Genomic DNA, 12,228 nt, shown 5'->3' on the forward strand with positions numbered 1-12,228 from the left:
TAATCATCCATATATGCTGGATAGAAATTTTAACATATGTAATATCGAAGAATTCTTTCTAAGTTTCTTGTAGACATAGAATATCACATTTGGATTTACAAATCTTGCTTTTGACCGCATCCCATTTCCCATCAGAGTTAATACCTCTAATATTCCACGATAGAATGACCCAATTCCTTTTATGTTGTCCCTGATTATAGATGCTCATTGATGAGAAGCCCAACAAATCGCATGTGTAAGATACAATTATCCACAGGATGTCCAAACCGAAATAAATAAACATTCTAATTAAGATAAAGATCACCAGGATCAACCACATGTTCATAAGGGATAATAAAGAAGTCCACATCCCCAAGACATTACAGTTTAACAAAATCTCAACCATTCCCATCATGATACAGGATAAACTAATAATGAAGATAGCAAATAAGATCTTGCTACTTCTTGATCTTCTTGCGTGATTCCTCGGATTCAATCTCATCGATCTTCTCTTTGCTTTTCTCTCTCTTGGAGTTGATTACCTTCCTGGAGGTCTTGTGGCTTCCAATGACTTGCTTGTTCTTGCCTTTGTTGCATAATGCATCCTCAGACAGAGCTTGTTGAATAGCTTGTTCAGGTCCACTCTGCGGGAAGCCATCTCCGGTGAGATGTTCGGCGTCTCCGAACTTCTCCAGGATCCAGCGGCTATCGGAACCGGAGACATGGACAACACTGATTGAGGTGTTAGGAATTTTCCTGCCAACCGAGATCGTTGGATCGGCATGCCTGCAGATTTCCTCTATGACTGCCTCATGAGAGACGACGACCACCCGCTCACCTGTTGATGCAACACACGACAGCTTGAAATTCACCACCGGGTACAAGTTTTGACCATACAGCAGAGAGCACCAGAAATTACTATGTGGATCGGTGCTTACCCTTGTGCTTCTCGGCGATTGCATTCAAGCGGGAAACACAGCGCTCGGAAAGTTGATCAAGACTCTCCCCACCACCCTGTCCAAAAGGAGATGACTAGTGAGTAATATATAGCTTTTACTTCAACTAAGACTAATTAAGTACAACTTCGAGATCAGAGGAGAATGGAAATTAGTTACAGGTATTTCTTGGTCTCTGCCACCACGTGCGAAAGCCTTGTAAGCTTCAGATCTCTTGGCATCGTCAATGGTCCAACCTTGGAACAATCCCATGTGCCTTTCCGTCAGTGCCCGATCAATCACCAGCTGAAACAGCACAGAAGCCCATTTATTCGGATGATATATAGAACACGAATTCGTGAAGCGAGAAAAATTAGCACATCAAAAAACGTTCATACATCAGAATCAGATACGCAGCAATGCGCTGCGATCGTTTGCGCAGTCTGGGAAGCACGCTTCAAGTCAGAGGAGTAGACGGCAGCTGGCTTGGCTTCTTCCGACAGACGACGGGCAACCTTGAGGGTTTGAACAAAATCAGAATCACGTACATAATCTCAAGTCATGACGATCTCACAAAGTATGGCGTACCTTGGCAGCTTGCTGCCTACCAGTTTCGTTCAGCTCCTGATCGATCCGTCCCTGTTGAAACTTAAAATAAGCCTTAACACATGTTGTATTGCATCGCAGAGGGAGAATCATATCTAAGTGATGCGATAAGTAGCAAGCTGTGACAGGACAGGATGAACAAGAAGCGACCTGAATGATGCGGGAGACGTTCCAATCCGTCTGTCCATGGCGCACCAACACCACCTCCGCGAAGTGCTCGCCGTGCGTCGATGCAGGTGCCATGATCGATCGGCCGGCGTTACTGCTGCAGAGGGAAGGGGAGATGGATGGTCTGGAACCTCTCTGATGCTGTATGATCTAGCTGCCCTGCAGAGGGAAGGGGCGACTTTATGGAGGCCAGAGGCACAAGGGAGGAAACGCCGCGGCGAAGACCTGGGATTTCCCTCGACAGCACCAGGAGGCCATCTCCATGTACGATTGTTGCTTGGACTCCAATGCATCTCCATGTACGCGACCACGGCGAAAAGGCCATTTCCGTCGAGCGCACCTCCATGCGACGGTGGCGGGGGGTTGACTAAAAAATTAGAAACACGGTTTGAGCCACAACAGCCATTCCAACAGCAGCTTCCGGAAGGCTCTGGAAGGCTCTGGAATCACAAGCATAATTCGTGTACGTTTTGAAGATGGAAAGATGGCGACCTGCTAGTTGACTTCCAACAGCAGGTTTGGGCAACACGCCATTCCAGCAGCAGGTTTGGGCAACGCCATTCGAGGATCGGCTTCTCCAGGAAGTACGTGGCCAACTAATATAACCTGCAGTTGGTCGGCGGACCAAATTAAAGAAGCTATCCACTTTCTTCTGCATCAAGACCTCCTGTTAACCGGCCCCATCCACTTTCTTCTCCATCAAGACCTCCGGGGTCCTGCGCGGACCATTGGCGCGGCCACGTCGCCCTGTTTTCCCGACGTCGGATCGTGCGATCCCGTAGGCATGTGGAATTTTGCAAAAAAAACCTTCAGTTCTCCGCTAATCTACTTCGGGTTTAGGGAGGACCCTCGCCAACTGTAACCACGTTCAATTTATTTGCGGCACACCCCTTTGGTTAAATAATATTTCAACATCAAGAAGAGAAAATTCCAATTCTGCGTCGCTTTTGAAAAAAACCACCTGCCTATCATTTTGCGAAGAACCCCACCGCAACCTCGCAGCAACACACACTTGGCCCCAAGCCACCGCTCCCTCCCAATTCTCTCCACATCCCCCTCTCTCTAACCCTCCCGCCCTACCTGACGGCTGCCGCACACTTTAGTTGGCATTGTTAGTGTCTTTTGATGTTCTTAATGCCTGCTACTGGTTCAGATTTATTTCTTTCCCCTTCTGTATTTAACTAGGTTTGGTAGTAGCTTGTAGCCTTGCCTTTATTCAACCCTAGCACCAGTAAATGTAGGCCATGGAGTTATAAAAAATTGATAAACCAGCCACTTCAATAAATTGGTGTCTCCCAATTCTAACTCTTGGTGCTTATACCAAAAGCAAGCATCGGACTGAATATTTCTGCAAAAAATTAGCTTCAAGATCGCTATCTACGATATTTCGATCATTTGATTTCTTTTCCTTTTCTTTTTTTTTGCGAAACACCATTTGATTTCTTGATGGTGATGAGTTAACTGTGTTGTGAGGTGAGATAATCCATTGTCTCAAATCATTCCTGATGTTGAGACCTTTAGTAAAATGGCATTTTGAGAATATTGTGGATTGCTTTAATTTTTACAGCTAGTGCTTGCAAACTCTGTATGTGTCATTCAGACAGCTTGATTGCATATGACCTTCCTCAACAATACATTCATTTTATGACATGCTTTTCAGGTTAGGTTGGAGAAAAAGAGGGCAAACTGAAGATTGCGCTAATGAAAACAAATTTTCAGCTTATGCTCCAATAATTTTCTAAATCCTATTATCATTAATTAGTTTGAAGAAACGATGGGATCTGTAACCTGGTAAAGCTACCCATTTATATGGAGACTCAAAAGACTTTCTAATTTGCGCAGGTCAGCAGTGATTAAAACATTGCATAATTCTTTCTATTTATTACCATGTAGTTTCAGCTTTTGTACCCGTTGATTTGTCTATGAAATTATGTGCACCGGATTAAGGAAAGGTTATGCCAAAAATGGTGCTAGCTCAATGACAACAAGACGTGAGCAATATAACCTAATTATCCAATTTTGGTTGGTGGACATGTGATTTCCACCGTCGAAACTCCAAAATTACATTAAAAATTGGGCCGGAGAAATTATTACACAGCTGTTTACCGCACTAAACAATGAACTTTCGTGGCAAAAGAAAATAATAAAATGAAGGGTCGTAGACATGCCTGTTTCCAATTTCTCTCTTGACAGGCCAACAGACCAACATTGATGAGAGGGCTACTTAGACTCCCTGATACATTTCTCCTAGGAGAGGCCTCGGAATCTGCTGAATGTCTAACTGAAGGACTCTATAGAATAAAAGAGAATGTCTGTAAGTAATAATCATCAAATTTATTTGTTGAAAGCCTGCATCAATCATCAATTACACTGCATTGTGTTAACGGTAGGCCATGTTAGCTATTATGTATCCAAAAAGATCAAATTAAATTTGAACCAGAGAATCAAGAAAGAGATGAAACAGATGAAACGACCTACTATGAGCCAAGAAATTATCTGTATGTTTAAACTCTGAATTATCAAACAATTCTAAATTAAGCTGGTTTACATAAAAGGAAAAGGTGTGTACTCCGTATGAGCATGGGCTTCCTATTTTTAAGTTTTAAACCTGCTGAATCAGAACGATTTTATGGCATAGAGGTACTGAATTACTGATAAAGAAAACATTGCAGAGAACAGTAACATATACACAATGAAGGCGGATCGCACAGATGGTAGCATGGCGCAGGGTAAGAAGAAGGCACGGAGCGGCGTTTTTTTTTAAATTGATTTAATTTAGAATAAATACCACAGCATTCTCACGTGGTACCTCTGCTGCTGCACAAATTATAGCAAAGACCGTCCGCCGCACGCGTACTGCTTCTACACAGTCCCGTGTCATAGGCACACCGCACACACGTATGGCTGCACTACAAAGCCGTTCCCCTGCCGATGCAGAAGCAGCAAGCCAGCATTATTAGGGTAGAATCAAACACTTTACACTTCAGGGTTACATTCACAACTGCCTATGAGCAGGCATTTACAAGCAGCAGTGCAATGCTTCAAATTTCAGTGTGGTATTGTTTACCCACAGAGGAATTTCTATACAAGTTCATTATCATTGCACTGACAAGTGAGAGCATTGTAGTAATGGAAGAATGGAGGCATGTTCAAGCGTATCAAGGACTCGAGGTAGCCGATTGTATTGCCGTACGAACAAGAGCAGAGCAGCATGTTTTCTTGCCATCGCCGCCAAATGCACTCTGCAGAAAGCCATCTTCATTGATGTGGCCGACGTCCCCGAGCTTCTCAAGGATCCAATGGCCGTTCTCACCGGAAATATGGATCTCGCTGATTGAAGTGTTGGGGATTCTTCTGCGAACCAATGTCGTCATTGGATTGGCGTGCCTGCAGATTTCCTCTATGGTGGCGCCATGGGAGACCACAACCACACGCTCCCCTGCGAATGCAACATGTCAGCGCAACAGCGTAAATAACGGTTCCAGTTTGGAGTTTGGAGTTGATGAAGAATTGGCAGCCATAGTTATGCATCATCAGGTGCAGGTTTTGACGGAGCTAGTAGCACTACTGTAAATTGGACCTAGGTTTTATCTGCTGCATTGTACTGAATACAGATAGCACGAAGGAATTGAGAAGCTAAAGAGTAATCTGAATCAGATCATTGCTTACCCTTGTGCTTGTCAGCTATCATGTTCAAGTAGGAAACACGGCGCTTGGAAAGTTGATCAAGACTCTCCCCACCACCCTACCAAAAAAATGAACGGATTAGATAACTAGTATACAGCAACCAGAAGGAAAAATGACTGTCACTGATTCAGAAGGATTCAAGGTAGCTTTGGGAGGAGAATGGAAGTTAGTTACAGGAATTTCTTGGTTTCGGTCATCTGATGAGAAAGCCTTTTTATCGCCCAACAGCAGCAATGCGTCAACCACAGTGTTATAAATCTGCACATTGGGGGGCAATCCTCTCACCCTCATCTCCCCAAGCAAACTCCCAATCGTCTCCAGATCACCTTTCCTCCCGAGCCAGTTAACAATAGAACCATATGTCACCACAGTTGGCAAAAATCCTTTCGTGTCCATATCGCCCAACAAAAGCAATGCCTTCCCAATGTCCCCGCGCCGGCACATTGTAGAACACGGCGTGCGGAATGCACTCAGCTCCCCACCTCGCCTCAATCAGCTTCATCCCCTCCTCCACCCGCCCTTCCAAGCACATCCCTCTGACCATCGCGCAGGTGCTGTAGTTATCCGCGCCGCCCTCCTCCGCAAGCATTTCGTCATACAGCTTCCGGGCATCCTCCCATCGCAGGCGCTCCACGAGAAGCCTGAGCAGGCGGTTGCAGTGCCTCGCCTCCGGGAGCGTGCTGTGCATCTCCCTGGCGCGAGCGCACGTCTCGGCGGCCTTCCCTTCCATCCCGGCGTCCGCGGGAGCGGGGTGATGCGGGGCAGGAGCGGCGGCCGCGGCGCGAGGTGTGGGAGCGTTTAGAGAAAAAGGAAAGAAAGAAAGAAGAATGGCTAGTTCAGTTGCTCGGTCCACATTGGAACTGCTGCTTCTTCTCCTTGGTAGTGCTTCTGCTAACTTTCCAAAAAAAAAATACTTCACTGAAAATAAAATAAAAGTTCACTGACAAATGAGAGCATTGTAGCCATGAAGGAACGAATTTACTATATGATACGGTAGTGTTTCTATTAACTTTCAAAAAAAATACATTTCACAAATTACAGGGTGATTGACTAAAAATAGAAGTTCTCACGGACAAATGAGCTACAATGGAGGAAGGAATGAAGGCATCACCTATGCTTTAACAGTCTGTATGAACATGAGCAGCATATTTTCGGTTACAATGTACTCTGCGGGAAGCCATCTCCGATGAGGTGTCCGGCGTCCCCGAACTTCTCCAGGATCCAGCGGCCATCGGAACCGGAGATATGGACAACGCTGATTGAGGTGTTAGGAATTTTCCTGCCAACCGAGATCGTTGGATCGGCGTGCCTGCAGATTTCCTCTATGACTGCCTCATGGGAGACGACGACCACCCGCTCACCTGTTAACGCAACACGCGACAGCTTCAGTGTGCAGCTTGAAATTCATCACCAGGTGCAAGTTTTGACCACACAGAGAGCACAAGAAATTACTACGTGAATCGGTGCTTACCCTTATGCTTCTCGGCGATTGCGTTCAAGCGGGGAACTAAGCGCTCGGAAAGTTGATCAAGACTCTCCCCACCACCCTGTTCAGAAGGAGATCATGAGTAATATATAGCAACCAACAGGGGGAAAGCATGCCTAGGCCTAGCTTTTACTTCAACTAAGACTAAGTACAACTTTGAGAGGAGAATGGAAATTAGTTACAGGTATTTCTTGGTCTCTGCCACCGCGTGCGAAAACCTTGTAAGCTTCAGATCTCTTGGCATCGTCAAAGGTCCAACCTTGGAACAATCCCCCGTGCCTTTCCGTCAGTGCCCGATCAATCACCAGCTGAAACAAACAGAAGCCGGATGATATATGGAACACCAATAATTCGTGAAGCGAGAAAAATTAGCACAAACTAATACTAGTATTCAAAGAGTGTTCATACATCAGAATCAGATACGCAGCAATGCGCTGCGATCGTTTGCGCAGTCTCTGAAGCACGCTTCAAGTCAGAGGAGTAGACGGCAGCTGGCTTGGCTTCTTCCGACAGACGACGGGCAACCTTGAGGGTTTGAACAAAATCAGAATCACGTACATAATCTCTAAGTCATGATCTCACAAAGTATATATAGCGTACCTTGGTAGCTTGCTGCCTACCAGTTTCGTTCAGCTCCTGATCGATCCGTCCCTGTTGAAACTTAAAATAAGCCTTAACACATGTTGTATTGCATCGCAGAGGGAGAATCATATCTAAGTGATGCGATAAGTAGCAAGCTGTGACAGGACAGGATGAACAAGAAGCGACCTGAATGATGCGGGAGACGTTCCAATCCGTCTGTCCATGGCGCACCAACACCACCTCCGCGAAGTGCTCGCCGTGCGTCGACGCAGGTGCCATGATCGATCGGCCGGCGTTACTGCTGCAGAGGGAAGGGGAGATGGTCGCTCTTGCTCTAGCTGCCTTGCAGAGGTTCTTTGAAATCTGGAACCTCTCTGATCTCTTGTGCTATATGATCTAGCTGCCCTGCAGAGGGAAGGGGCGACTTTATAGAAAGGAGGCCAGAGGCACAAGAGAGGAAACGCCGCGGCGAACCCTATCCATCTCCATGTACGCGACGCGAAGTAGGCCATTTCCGAAGGGGCGAAGTAAGCGACGCACGCGACGCGAATCCTATCCACCACGAAGAGGCCAGATTGCTTCGACTCCATGCCATCACGGTGGCGGGGTTGACTAACAAATTAGAAACACGGTTTGAGCCACAACAGCCATTCCAACAGCAGGTTGGTTTCCATTCTAGCCAAGCCATCCATCGGACGTGTCTTTCCAACAGCAGCTTCCGGAAGGCTCTGGAAGGCTCTGGAATCACAAGCATAAAGCCTGCGCCTGGTCGGCGGACAAGCATAAAACCTGAGTTGTCTTGTTCATGATAAGTACAAACCCCCGTGCACTTCTTCTCCACCGAGACCCCCGCGCCGGCCCTGCTTTCCCGTCCGTCCGATCGAGCGGGTCCGGCCGTCCACAAGCAAGTTGGTAAGCGCATGGAATTTTGCAAAAAACGCCCTTCAGTTCTCCGCTAATCTACTTCGGATCTAGGGAGGCCCTTTGCCAACCGTAACCACGTTCGATTTATTTGCGGCACACCCCATTGGTTCAAAAATATTTCAACACTAAGAAGAGAAAATTCCAATTCCACGTCGCTTTTTAAAAAATCACCTGCTGGTCATTTTGCGAAGAACCCCCAACCGCAACCGTGCCGCTAACACACGCTTGGTCTCGAGCCGCCGCCCCCTCCTAATTCTCTCCGCATCCCTCTCTTTCTCACCCTCCCGCCCTCCCCGACGGCCGCCGCACACTTTAGTAGGCATGGTTAGTGTCTTTTGATGTTCTTAATGCCTGCTACTGGTTCAGATTTGTTTTTTTCCCCTTCTGTATTTCACTAGGTTTGGTAGTAGCTTGTAGCCTCGCCTTATTCAACCTTAGCATCAGTAAATGTAGGTAATGGAGTTATAAAAAACTGATAAACCAACCACTTCAATAAATTGGTGTCTTCCCAATTCCAACTCTTGGTGCTTATACTAAAAGCAAGCATCGGACTGAAAATTTCTACAAAAAATTAGCTTCAAGATCACTAGCTACTATATTTCGATCATTTGATTTCTTTTCCTTTTTTTGCAAAAGACCATTTGATTTCTTGATGGTGATGAGTTAACTGTGTTGTGAGGTGAGACAATCGATTGCCTCACATAATTCGTGATATTTAGACCTTTAGTAAAACGGCTTTCCGAGAATATTGTGGATTGCTTCAATTTTTACAGCTAATACTTGCAAACTCTGTATGTGTCATTCAGACAGCTTGATTGCATATGACCTCCCTCAGCAATACATTAATTTTATGACATACTTTTCAGGTTAGGTTGGAGAAAAAGATGGCAAACTGAAGACTGCGCCAATAAAAACAAATTTTCAGCTTATGCTTCAATAATTTTCTAAATCCTATTGTCATTAATTAGTTTGAAGAAACGATGGGATCTGTAACCTCGTAAAGCTACACATTTATATGGAGAGACTCAAAAGACTTTCTGGTTTGCGCATGTCAGCAGTGATTAAAACATTGCATAGTTCTTTCTATTTATTATCATGTAGTTTCAGCTTTTGTACCAGTTGATTTGTCTATGAAATTATGTGCACCGGATTAAGGAAAGGTTATGCCAAAAATTGACGTAGAAAATGAGGCTGTGATTGTACGAGTTCGAAATGGTGCTAGCTCAATGACACCAAGACATGAGCAATATAATCTAATTATCCAATTTCCATCGGTGGACATGTGATTTCCACCATCGAAACTCTAAAATTACATTAAAAATTGAGCCAAAGAAATTATTACACAGCCGTGGGAAGCCTGCGTGAACCGGTGAAACCTAATTATTACATATGTTGATGTTGAATGTGTTGCTAAATCTTATTATTTGTTCTATGAACATGGGTCCATGATATTGTGTATTCTATTTTGACCCTGACACACATACATATCAAGATGCAAGGTGCTGTGATGAATTATGTCCTTGACCTCGAGAAGAATTGTTATCTTCATGCAGATCTCGCAAAATCCAACTCCAGAATCATGTCCTTGACCTCGAGAAGAATTATTCTCTTCATGCCTTAAGCTCCAGGACATCTTTCTTGCTCCACTATGTGGTTCTTCGTTAATGCTGTCACACTTTTGATCTCATCAGATGATGCTTCACCTTATTCTTGTGAGAAAAGAACTAGGAAACCAATGTGATTTTCTGATTCAGGTATCATTCAAGTAGCTTTTGAGACTGTATGTCATGAAAGAAAACCATGTGTATTTTACACCTTGTTGATCTATGCATGATGATATCAGCACTTTGAGCTTACAGTAGCTCCACTACTACTGCTGATAGAGTTTGTTATATCAGTCTACCCAGCTACCAACATACCGACACAAAACTGGACATTCATAAATTTATTTTGAAAATTTCAAAGCCATCCTTTGGGACTTGGCTGTGGAAATATTGCTATAATGCTAGAGCATCACTGGAGTAAATTGCCAATAGTTCTTAAAAGTCAACAGCAGGTTTTTTCCCTTTTTAACTATGTGGGGGTGTTTGGTTCCCATGTACTAAACTTTAGTCCACTATTTTGGTGCACTTTTAATCCCTAAACACCCAAACAGGTAGACTAAAGTTTGGACTAAAGACTTTAGTCCTCTAGTCCACAAAACTGGACTAAACTAGACTAAAGGATGGTGGGGACACATCTGCCCCTCATTTATTGCCCTCTCTCCCACCCGGCTCCCTCCCGCTGCCTCCCGCTCGGTCCCCGCCACCGTCGCTGCCTGCCGCCCTCCCTCCCGCCCGCTCTCTACCACGCGCGCCGAATGTGGCGGCGGATCCTGGCCGCACGGAGGCAGTCCCCCTGCCTAGTCTGCTGCGGTGGCGGTGCTAGTGCGTGGTGGGTAGACGAGCGACGCCCCCGGCCTCCACCCGCACCCGCTCCCCCTTAGCTCCGAGCGCAGCCAACGGCTGCCGCCGAGGGTGCCCCGCGCGGGGTGCCTCCGTGCGATGGCGGGAGCCTACGGCGGACCTCCATAGCCATAGGGCGGCGGTGCTGGGCGGCTCGTCGGTGCTCAACCCCGCCCATGGCAGTGGCTGCCCGTGGTTTGGGTTGTGTTTTGGGGATTTTGATTTGGCGCAAGGGATTGATCTGCGCTGGGCACTCATCCCCCACCGCCGCCTCGCGCGATGGAGGATCCGCCGCCACATCCGGTGCGCGCAGCGGGGAGTGGCGCAGCGACGGGGAGGCCTGCGCCTTGAGTGCCATGTGGGCACAGGAGCGGAGGGGAGGCTGGGAGGGAGTGCCAGAACCAGAAGTTGGCATAGGGGTACTGGCAGCAGGGGTATAAATGTCTTTGTTCAACAGCATTTATGGACTTTAGTCCATTTTAGTCCATGGAACCAAACAGAGGTGGGACTAAAGTTTAGTCCATGGACTAAAGGAACCAAATAGGGCCTAACTAGAAATATACAATGGATGTTCTCACAACGGCTGTTCTGTCCGAGCCCTACAGAAGAAGGCACCATAGAGTCCAAGAGACCAGCCCCCGCGTCGCCCCCCACCGGGCCACTCGGGCGGCGACCACCCTCTAGCCACCGTCAGCCACCTCTACCCCCTTCTCCCTCGCTGTCGTAGGAGGAAACCACCAGGAGCCTGCGCGGCTCCCTAGGATGGTGATGGCGGGGTCTCTCTCGTCGCGGCGTGCTCCGGGTGGAACGCGGCAGCGGCCTCCCTTCTCCTAGCGGCGGCACGCTCGTCCTTGACCCGCGATGTGTGCTTCCGTGGGCTCGACGACCGGATCTGGTGATGTTGAGGGTGGGTCCGGCGAGCGCGTAGCGGGCCCAGCCGAGGGAGCTCGGGCACCGCGGTGGCGGCCCTCAGTGGTGGCGGGGGCCCTTTCTGGTGGCCGGCGTGTGGATCCACGACATCGGAGGCTGATGCCTGTGAGGCCAGGGCGGATCAGGCGAACCCACAGCCAGGACATGGCTCGGCCACCGTGGGCCATGCTGACTCCCGGCGGCGGCGTGCGGCCACAGTACAGGGGCGGAGACGGAGGAAGGGGGCCACACAGGGAGCGGCTTTGGGGCACAGGCTGCAGTCGACGCGGGAGGTCGGGTCAGGCATTCGCAGGGCTAGGGAACCCGTGCTGTAGTGGCCCGGATGCAATTGCGGCTGGCGCACATGGAGGTCGTGAGGTGCGGCAGCGCCGGCAAGGACGTGCGGCTAGAGGTCGTGCAAGCGAGGAGGTGCGGCGGTGGCGTGGAGGCTACTCGTGTGGTGCCGTTGCAGTGGTGCGAGGATCTACGCCGATGGTGGTGGTGAGCC

At 47.7% G+C, this 12,228-nt stretch overlaps 2 protein-coding genes across 5 annotated transcripts; both read right to left on the reverse strand.

Moving 5' to 3' along the window:
- Window positions 1-269: 269 nt before the first annotated feature.
- On the reverse strand, window positions 270-2,031 carry LOC101756171 (phosphoglycerate mutase-like protein 4). Its single transcript, XM_004978556.3, has 6 exons — window positions 1,671-2,031; window positions 1,503-1,553; window positions 1,313-1,429; window positions 1,095-1,220; window positions 918-993; window positions 270-817 (listed from the first exon to the last, which is right to left on the reverse strand). The coding sequence occupies exons 1-6, from the start codon at window positions 1,761-1,763 to the stop codon at window positions 438-440; spliced, it is 843 nt and encodes a 280-aa protein (XP_004978613.1). The 5' UTR covers window positions 1,764-2,031; the 3' UTR covers window positions 270-437.
- Window positions 2,032-4,598: 2,567 nt separating this feature from the next.
- LOC101756845 (phosphoglycerate mutase-like protein 4) lies at window positions 4,599-8,015 on the reverse strand. Of its 4 annotated transcripts, none has more exons than XM_022829262.1 (8): window positions 7,630-8,015; window positions 7,462-7,512; window positions 7,270-7,386; window positions 7,044-7,169; window positions 6,847-6,922; window positions 6,487-6,736; window positions 5,358-5,433; window positions 4,599-5,127 (listed from the first exon to the last, which is right to left on the reverse strand). In XM_022829262.1, exons 1-6 carry the CDS (start codon window positions 7,720-7,722, stop codon window positions 6,531-6,533), a joined length of 669 nt encoding a protein of 222 aa, XP_022684997.1. In that variant the 5' UTR covers window positions 7,723-8,015; the 3' UTR covers window positions 4,599-5,127; window positions 5,358-5,433; window positions 6,487-6,530. The 4 variants fall into 4 exon arrangements, with proteins under 4 accessions (XP_022684997.1, XP_022684995.1, XP_022684996.1 ...); XM_022829260.1 differs by having other exon boundaries at window positions 5,358-6,270; XM_022829261.1 differs by having other exon boundaries at window positions 5,550-6,736; window positions 7,630-8,014.
- Window positions 8,016-12,228: the final 4,213 nt, after the last annotated feature.

The sequence above is a fragment of the Setaria italica genome, chromosome VIII, assembly GCF_000263155.2.
Source record: "Setaria italica strain Yugu1 chromosome VIII, Setaria_italica_v2.0, whole genome shotgun sequence".
NCBI classification, from domain to species: Eukaryota; Viridiplantae; Streptophyta; class Magnoliopsida; order Poales; family Poaceae; genus Setaria; species Setaria italica.